The sequence below is a fragment of the Conger conger genome, chromosome 5, assembly GCF_963514075.1.
Source record: "Conger conger chromosome 5, fConCon1.1, whole genome shotgun sequence".
NCBI lineage: Eukaryota > Metazoa > Chordata > Actinopteri > Anguilliformes > Congridae > Conger > Conger conger.
The window spans coordinates 6658970-6668969 of record NC_083764.1 but is presented as its reverse complement, the minus strand read 5'-3'; the positions used below and the strand labels follow the sequence as shown (position 1 = coordinate 6668969).

The 10000-nt window shown below is 49.0% G+C and overlaps 1 protein-coding gene across 1 annotated transcript in view; it reads right to left on the bottom strand.

Moving 5' to 3' along the window:
• The window catches only part of utrn (utrophin), a 256495-nt gene that overhangs the window by 178414 nt on the left and 68081 nt on the right, over positions 1–10000 (bottom strand). The window contains exons 38-45 of the mRNA XM_061241585.1: positions 9127–9297; positions 8142–8321; positions 6118–6246; positions 4787–4957; positions 4145–4330; positions 2163–2300; positions 1518–1646; positions 1–3 (exon numbers count right to left, since the gene is read on the bottom strand). The exon at positions 1–3 is cut by the window's left edge and continues 213 nt beyond it. Coding sequence (XP_061097569.1) covers positions 1–3; positions 1518–1646; positions 2163–2300; positions 4145–4330; positions 4787–4957; positions 6118–6246; positions 8142–8321; positions 9127–9297 — 1107 coding nt within the window. The remainder of the gene's footprint in view (positions 4–1517; positions 1647–2162; positions 2301–4144; positions 4331–4786; positions 4958–6117; positions 6247–8141; positions 8322–9126; positions 9298–10000) is intronic.

The window sequence follows — 10000 nt, the reverse complement described above, 5'->3', positions numbered from 1 at the left end:
CTCCTGGCGGGACAGGGGAGCAGAGTGTTACCCTTGTCCATACCTCCACACACCCCACCCACTCCCGGCCCTCTCTCTCCCTCCCCTCAGGGCCAGGCACACCCAGGCCTGCCCACGGGGCCCACTGCAGCTCCACCTGCCCCTGAGACGTGGAAAATCACACGCAAGCAGCCCGGGCAGGTGACCAGGTGACCGGGTGACCTCCTCATACACCTGGATAAGCTCACAGCTCAGATTACAGAACAAACACGTCCAGTGGAACACGCGGCCGGGGCAGTGAAGTCGTTTCCGAAAACCGAGCAGTTTTAGCAGCGAACACCGTGTTCGCCGTCTGGCACCGGCGAACGGAAGTGCGTCAACAGATAAAAAACCCCTCTCTTATCCAATATGTACAATACATTTATTTGCTTTCATTTGTTAATTATTATCAACAATATCAACCGGAAAGTAAATTGCCAAATTTGTTGATAGGCAGAGCTACCCATTGGATCAACCTTTATCAAAATTGTGTGTGTGTGTGTGTGTGTGTGTGTGTGTGTGTTGGTGTATGCTGTGAGTGCTTGTGTGTATGCCTGCGCATGTATGTTTGTGTTTGTGTGAGCGTATGTTATTAACTTACAACAAATATTCAACGTCTAAAGCTAAAGATGAAGGTTAACTACCTTAAAGACTGTTACAGACATGGACAGATTAGTCACAAAAATAATGAAAGAAAATTACCAGACCACAGCCCGTTTCTCCAAAAATAGTTCAAAGAACGCCAAAATCCAAGTTCAAAAACCAAAAGACGGCTAAATATTCCAAAAAGATCAGGGATAACATGCAGAACGGCAGACCTAAGATGGAGGACTCAGACGCCACTTCGGGCTTAAAAACTTCCCAAAACTTAAGCACTCAAAGAAAGACCTGCAGTCTTAACTCCGTAAGAGAGGGGGGCAGATGCCCTTGCTCCTCTCGCCTGTGCATGTTAATCAGCTGTGCTGATTGGCTGAGATGTTGAAGGGGTTGGGTAAGATGAGGACTGCTGAAAATTTGACTTAGTTACTGTATGTGGTTGGAGGCAGGGCTAAGCACTATAATATTTTTATCTAAAGATTTGTGGTTTTAGCCTCTAACCTCAAAAGTTTAAAAGTTGACTTCTGCTTCCACCAACAGAGATAACTGGAAAAATCCGGGCAGTATTAATCTCCACCTTCAGGCAAAATATCTTACATGGAACAAAACCAAATCTCACTGCAACTGGAGCTACCTCTAAAGGTGCAGATTTCAATGGTCATGAATTTCATTTTCAATCAATTATTTCAGTTAAACGTCACAGATTCCAGAAAGACCTATAATACGGACTGCCAGTGTGGGGTCCACATACACACACGCACACACGCACAGACACACCTACCTTACCTGGCTACCCCACATGACATCGTGACCAAACCTCACCCCCCGGCTACAGATTAAGAGCAGGAACACTGGGAAATGTAGTGCACAATCCAGAGGCAAGACAGTACAGGTGTACTCACCGGAGAGGTCTGCTCCACTACATTTCCCAGCAGCCCCGGGGCCAGCTCCTGCCTTGGCTCTGACCAGCCGAATGCAATCCCGTCATGAACCACCTCCGCAGACTGCTGCCTTCGGAGAATGTACAACTCCTGAGAGGGGAGAGAAAAAAAAAAAAAAAAAAAAAAAAACACATTTAAATGTTTATCTCTAGACAAACCAAAAGTTTTAGTGAGAGTTTGGGTGGTGCAGACCCTGAGGGTGGAGTTTTAGTGAGAGTTTTGGTGGTGCTTAGACACTGAGGGTGGAGTTTGGGTGGAGGTTTTGTGAGAGTTTGGGCAGTGCTGACAGTGAGGGTGGAGTTTTAGTGAGTTGAGTGGAGTTTTAGAGAGAGTTTGGGTGGCGTTAGTAAGAGTTTGGGAGGGGTTAGTGAGAGTTTGGGTGGTGTTACTGAGAGTTTGGGAGATGTTAGTGAGAGTTTGGGAGGTGTTAGTGAGAGTTTGGGAGGTGTTAGTGAGAGTTTGGGAGTTGTTCAGACACTGAGGGTGGAGTTTTAGTGAGAGTTTTGGGTGGTGTTAGTGAGAGTTTGGGAGATGTTAGTGAGAGTTTGGGTGGAGTTTTAGTGAGAGTTCGGGAGGTGTTAGTGAGAGTTTGGGAGGTGTTCTGACCCGGATGGTGGTGTACTGCATCCGCAGCCTGAGCAGGTTCCTGCTCAGCTCCTCTCTCCTCTGCTCATTCTGGATCTGCAGGAGCACCTCCTCGCCCCTCCTCAGCACCTCCTCCACCCGTGCCTTCTCCTCATCCGCCTGCAGGGGGCAGCAGAGGGCACACATCACACCGGAGCTCCACTCAGACAGGACTGTTTCTCTACCCCACACCCCACCCCACCAGCGGTAAAACAAGCCAAACGGCCTGTTCCTCTCTAAAGGTTCAGAGTGACCTTCGTCTGTTCAAATAAAAACACGTTTGAATAAGAAAGCTGGCTGACCGCGATAAAAACACAGGCAGTTGCAGTCTACCCAGCATTTAGCACGATTAGCCACCACCTCAGAAAGCTTCATCCTTTTGCCACTTCTCTCGCGGATAACTGCAGAGATCTCATCCATCTTCCCTCACAGACTAAAAGACCCACCTCCCCAAAACTGAGCCTCGACTCCACCGCACTCCAGCGCTTCCACAGCTGTTGCGAATTTAACGTAGTTTAACGCATTAGGGGCAGTTTCGTTCTCACTTATCACTTTGTATAATATTCAACATAATATTCAGACAGAGCGGTTGAGAAATTATCGAGCCTCCGCTTCTCGCACCTGGCGTCTCACTCGAGACTCTACGTTTGGCCTGTAGGGACCGGCTGACCTTCTGTCCGCGGTCCTGGCACCGGAAGCCATGTTTGCCAAGCAAATCTCACCGGATAAGAGCGACTGCTAAATGCCAGCGAGATAAATATTATCAACGTGCCTTCTCTGGGCACTTCCATAGCACTGTGGCGAGAAACATCCTTTGAGACTACCGTCACGACTACACTATCGACCAATAAAAATAAAAAATAAACCTTTTTTTTTTTTGGGGCGCTCCGATTTCAAGTGCAATTTGGGACGAAATCACCTTCCGCAGTATGACATAAACTAGTGATTAATCGTTTCCACTGTGTGATAGTTACTTCTGTTTTCGGCAGATTGCTCAAACTCTGGCCTTTTGAGCTGATATTTCGGTGTGCTTTTGACCTTCAGGAGAATATGTTCTGCTGTAGGACAGACCGTGTAGACCGTGGAAATGATGGTGATGAATGGACTTTCTCTGGACAGCCAGGACTCCGCACATCCTTGAGAAAAGTTTCGCCCTTCACATCTAATGAGCTACATTCATTTATCTAACCAGCTAGGTCAACCGAGAACGGTCATAAAATAATTAAAATGTGTTTATTTTTATAACCTTACTGGACCCAGGTCGGTCAAATGAGAACAGTAATATAATGATTTATATTTATATTTGCATTTCTGCAACCTTATTGATCCACGGAGGTCAACTAAAAACAGTTATATAATGATTTATATTTGTTTATCTGAACCAAAGGAACCATGCTGGCCGACTGGGAACAGTAAAATAATCTGTATTTATTTGTATTTATCTAACCTTACTGGACCATGCAGGTCAAACAAAAGCTCAGTACTTTTTTTTTTCCCCCTCTTCTTTTCTGCACTGACCACCTGGGCAAACAAAGCAGGTTTGTGTCGCGAATCAGACACAGGAGATCATTAGGTAGCCAGATGTACAGCCAGTTTTTGAGGAAATTCGGTTCGGCGTTGGATTTCCAGTTAGCCCATATGGAAGATTGCCCCCCCGACTGGTCAAGCAAGAGATCTCAAGCAGCAAACTACTTTTCCCAGGAATCTACCCATACTGGCGACCTGTCCAGGGTGTATTCCTGCCTTTCGCCCAATGTATGCTGGGATAGGCTCCAGCCCCCCTGCGACCCTATTCAGGATAAGCGGGTTAAGATAATGGATGGATGGATGGATGGATGGATCTACCCATACTAACCAAGCCCACATCTGCTTACACGTAAGAAGGCTAGGGGGTGGCACAGGCGCTGGGAAAGACAGAGACGTTGAGGCTCAGGCTCTGAAGTCCAGGCCAGCAGTCGGAGTACCTTGTCGTCATCCTGGGGCAGCCTCTGCGCCAGATCCTGTTGTCTGTCCAGAGCAGTTAGACTGGCCAGTAACTCTCCCTCAAAGTCCAGGAGCTGGCCGGAGCTCAGCGCCTCCGCGGCCGGCGCCTCCTCCACCTTCTGCGCCTCCTGCATCTCCACGGCAACGGGCTCCAGGCTGGTCGACATCTGCACACACACACACACAGAGACGTCGGTGTTAAATAGTTCAGGTGTGTATAATGTATACACACGAGCGCACGCACACACAAACAAGCACACGCGCAAACACACACATACACAAATACAAACAAACAAGCATGCGCACAAATACAAATAGCATGCACGCCCACGTCTGTACACGTAGAAAAATACACAAGACATTTCTCACACATTTTTTTTTAATTTCCATTGTGTATACCTACTCATGTTCTTGTGAAACTAGTCAAGTCAAATCAAGTCACCTTTATTTATAGAGCACATTTAAAAACAACCAGCGGTTGAACCAAAGTGCTGTACAATATCCATAAAGCAATAAACATAACCTTTTCTCCGGTAAAACCAATGTTCGCCCGCCGCAGAGAACCAGGCTATAGCGCGTGATCGGGGCAGGCCCCCCCGTAGACCGCAGGTCCACAGGCTCACCTTGGCGGCCCGGATGTGCTGGGAGACCTTGTCGAAGTTGCGGTCGAGGTCGGCCAGTTTGGGCTCCACCACCTCGCGGCAGGCAGGGCCGCGGCTGGTCATGAGGATGGCGGCCTGGTCGCGCGCGCTGTCTACCCGCAGACCCATGTTCTGCAGCTCCGCCTGCAGGGCCTACAGGGGCCACACAACCAGGGGTCACACACCGTACAGGGGCCGCACACCTTACAGGGGCCACACAACCAGGTGCCATGCACCGTACAGGGGCCACACACCACACAGGGGTCACACACCGTACAGGGGCCACACACCCTACAGGGGCCACACACCCTACAGGGGCCACACACCGTACAGGGGCCACACACCGTACAGGGGCCACACACCGTACAGGGGCCACACACACACACAGGGGTCATGATGAACCCTAAACCCGGAGTCACACACACAGGGGCCACACACACAGGGGTCATTATGAACCCTAAACCCCGAGTCACACACACAGGGGTCACACACCACACAGGGGCCACACACACACAAGGGTCACACACACACACAAGGGTCACACACCACACTGGGACCACCACCCAGGGGGCAATATCAACCCCAAACTCTGGATCTGGGATCACAGTGAACCCACAAAACCTGCGCCAGGGGTCATGATGAACCCCAAACCCCGTGTTGGGCCACTGCTGGGACAGGGTCTCCCTTTGGAGCCTGCCTCTTCCCAGTGGTTCTGCATACTGGCCCAGATAGAGAGTTTTCTCCGTGCGACTATCACGCCTGGCTCGCTGTGTGGGGATTTTAGGGCAAAGTACACTGACAATTATACTGTGAAAGATGTTGCTACAATATGCAACATCAATAAAATGGATTCTATTTAATTGCATTTTATCAACAACTCTGGTCCTGGAGAGCCGCAGGGTCTGCTGGTTTTTGTTATTCAGCACTTAAATGATCAATCAAAGCACTTTATTGCAGTTGGCTCATCTCACCTGGTTTATTGGGTCTGACTGACCGGTTGCTGATTCTAAAGTGATTACATGAAACAGCGGGGTCCCACCAGACCTGGGTCAAATACGTAATTGGTTTGGATTCAAATATTTTTCAATGCTTCACTGAGCTTGTCGGAACTTGTATAGGAACCTATGAAATATTATCAAAAATTACAAACCCTGCCTTCTGGTCCTCTTGGTTGGCTTAATTGCATGAGGCAAGATCAGTTGAGCACAGAAAATAGTTTGAATCAAAAAGAATGACGTAATTGACCCAAATCTGGGTCCCACAGATCTCCAGGAGGACAGTGGCACACCCAGGTAAACCCCTCCCAGTCTCACCTGCACCACCTCCTCCTTCTCATTGGCCGGCAGCTTCTCCGTCTCGTCCAGGTGGATCTCCGTCTGGTACAGCCAGGTGCTGATGTGCGCCAGGTTCTCGTCGAAGATCTCCACCTCGTTCTGGTGGTTCTGCGGAGGTGGGGCGGAGAACGTCAAGGCATGGGACCATTCAGAAAACCTCCCCCAAAAAAAATCAAAGGATGGCTCTTAATTGTCAATAATTCCACCCCCACCCCCATTCCACCGAGGCCAACTCTCATTCTGGAACTGCGGTCATCACACCAGTGGAACCTCCGACATTCACAGCCAATGAATACCTCATTCTGCCACATTCCTCAGGCCCTAGTGTTCACCTATTTAACAATTATGGTTGCTAGATGTCTGGTTTTTCTGACGGAATGTCTGGTTTTCAAATGACTTGTGCACGGCCGGTTAGAAGGCCCTACCAGACAGCATACGGACAATTGATGGGAGAAACGCACTGGTCGTGAATTTGCGTCAGTGACTCAACTGGGGGTTATATATCCCAAAGCAAGATTATTTTGGAGTTAGCTGGATAAATTCACAGAGTAAAACCCGGAATAGCTGTTTTTACTTCATTCCGTGTTCCAATTTTGGAAGGGTTCCAAAACATTAGAAGAACTTATCCAGCTAACTCAGTATCCCTGCTTTATGTAATACCCGCCCCCCCCCGCCTGCTGTGGGCCCACCCCCAGTCTGACAGCTCCCAGGTTTGGTTCACATGATTACGCTTTCGGCCGTGCATGCTTTCCCAGTTTTGACGAATTCTAAATCCGGTAACCCTAGCTACGAGATGTGGAAGCAAAGCTTGCAGAAATCTCTCTAACACCACTTCAGACAAGGAGCAGCGTGTCAGGGAAGCACTTTGTGCTGTACTGCTTCAAAGGAATATTTATTTTGTGTGTGCCCTAGCAACGGACCAATAGAATCGCACAAGCACTCTCATTCCATCCAAGAGGTGAAAACCAGAGACATGTAGATCAAAGGAAATTCACATTTCTGCTCTCAATGCTTTTATTTTTTTTTACGACAAGCTCATTTTTCAACGTTCTATTCCCATTTCATAAAAGCCCAAGAGGCGATCTATCACAAACGTACAGTTGGGAGAGAATTGCTTCTGATCTATGGATCTGGGTTTTCGTTTACAGCCTGAGAGAGAGCAGAAATCCGCTCCAGTAGAAAACGAGGTCTCATTCAGGGCTTTGGTGCCAGGTTTTGAGCCGTAATTCAAACAGCGGTTCTGATTGACAGTTCTTCTCCAATTCATTTGCCGCAACGTTTGTTGACATTTTTGAGTCTGGTGTACAAAGACTGCGAAAAAAATTTAATGAGTTTCTAATTTAGCCAATTCACAGAATGTGGAATTTGCAATGAGCTGATTAACAGATCTGTCGCAATGTGCATTGAGATTACTAGGTACAATTTGCCTAATGGGGAAAAACCCATATTTGACTAAATACTCAAAGACGTATGTTTGGTGTAGAAAGAAACCCTTTGTGACTGATGACTAAAATTTGTATTTAAAGAAAAACCCCATGCTGTAGCCTGATACATTTCAACAAAAATGTCAACATATTTGTGATCAGCTTAAATAGCTTGTCAGGTATACACCAAAGCAATTTCAAATGCAATGAGTTTTTTTGTTTTTCTCCTCAAAACACAGGTAGTGTTTTTCTCCTCTCAGGTCCTCTCTGTGTTTTCAGAGGGTAAAACTTAAAGGCAGAATGAGCACCAAGAAAGGAAGGGGAGTTTCCCTTACAATAGATGCCCTGGAGTGCCCCAGTAGAGGGGTAAAAAACCACAATTGACCCCCAGTGATGCCCCCAGTAGAGGGGTAAAAAGCCACATTTGCCCCACTGTAATGTCGCAGAGTGCCCCAGAATGCCCCCCCCAGTAATGACCCTGAGTGTCCCAGTAGAGAGGAAAAAGCCACATTTGCCCCACACAGTACACCAGTGGAGGGGTAAACGGCGGGTTTTGTGGCCTCCTGCCTCTGGACCCACCAGCACGGTGCTGAGCCAGTCCTCGGTGCCGGTCCGAACGCGGTTCCAGCCGGCGTTGAGCGCGCAGAGCCGCTCCTCCAGGGGCTCCTCGCTCCCCTCCACCAGGGCCTGCAGGGCGGCGCTGCTCTCCGTCACCTGAGACAGGTCCGCCTTCCTCTTCTCCAGCTCCTTCAGCAGGCCCTGTGAGGAGGGAGGGAGGGAGAGGGAGGGGAGGGAGAGAGGGAGGGGGGGGAAGAGAGGGAGGAAGAGAGAGGCAGGGAAAGAGGCAGGGAGGGAGAGAGAGGGAGGGGAGGGAGAGAGGGAGGGGGGAAGAGGGGAAGAGAGAGGGAGAGAGGCAGGGAAAGAGGGAGAGAGAGGGAGGGGAGGGAGAGAGAGGGGGGGAGAGAGAGGGAGAGAGGGAGGGGGAAGAGAGAAGGAGAGAGGGGAGAGAGAGAGAGGGAAAGGGGAGGGAGAGAGAGGGTGAGAGAGGGGGAAGAGATAAGGAGAGAGGCAGGGAGGGAGAGGGAGGGGGAGAGAGAGGGAGGGGGAAGAGAGAAGGAGAGAGGCAGGGAGGGAGAGGGAGGGGGGGGGAGAGGGTGATTGGGAGGGTAGAAGAGAGGAAGAGGGACGGAGAGAGGGAGGGAAAGAGAATAAGCTATAGCAAATGCATGCAGCACACACAATTTCATAGATACACTTGCACAAGAACTTGCATGAGGACACACACATATACACATACAGCAGCATATTCACACAAAGCAGAAAGCACACATCCCTATAAAGCCTACACATGAATGAATACACATGCACATCCCTACAGCAATATCATCATAATAACAGCACACACGCATGCACAAACCACATGCAGCAGGCAAATTGTTCTAAAAAGTATTCTATAAAGTTCCTGACCCATTCACCACCCAAAGCTCTGAATACGAGTTCACCCAGAATAGTGCATATCCCACAGTTTCCAGAACCTTCTCCCGACGCCGTTAGCGCGACTCACGTTAGCCCAGCCGATCTCGGCGTCGATGTCAGCCGGCATGTTCCCCGCGGAGTTCTTCTGCTCCAGGACGGCCTCGGTGGCCGACAGCCACTCGCGAACGAACCCACTCTCCTTCTGCAGCTTCAGGGACAGGGCGAGAGCCTTCTCCAGGTCCTGCTTCCCCTCCGTTACCTGGGACAGGCAGGGGCATCGCTCAGGCACGCAGCCCACGCCACAAAAAAAAACCACTCCGAATAACAACAATAATATCGTAATATTTCTTATTTAGCTGATGCCTTAAGCCAAATTGACTTGCAGTTGAGTAGACTAAGCAGGGGACAATCCCCCCCTGGAGCAATGCAGGGTTAAGGGCCTTGCTCAAGGGCCCAACGGCTGTGCGGATCTTATCGTGGCTACACTGAGGCTTGAACCACCAAAACCCAAGTACCGTAGCCACTACGCTACAGGCTGCCCAGGAATAAACGCAACCAGCATCTCACCCGTGCCACATTTTAGAGAACAGCTTAACCACTCCAAATAAACACAACAGTCCTCTTTACTTGCAAAACAAACATCTCAACAAAACTAGGACTGCAAGTGTAGTAAACTCTGCTCAGATTCCCAAATCATTACACAAGTAATTTGGGGAGGAAAAAAAAAAACAATATCATAGTCGACACGTCCATGACAGAAAGATATTAGAAATTTCTTTTTCAAGCGCAAGCAACCATTCTTTACAGAAGATTCCTTTTGGGCTCCACATACTAATTTCACACAGAAATAAATCTTATATAATGCCAGGTAACCGTATGAATTCGGTATTAAAGTGCCTGGGACAGCCGTACCGGCTCCCATCCCTCGCTGGCGGTGATTTCCCCAGACGGACCGTGCGACT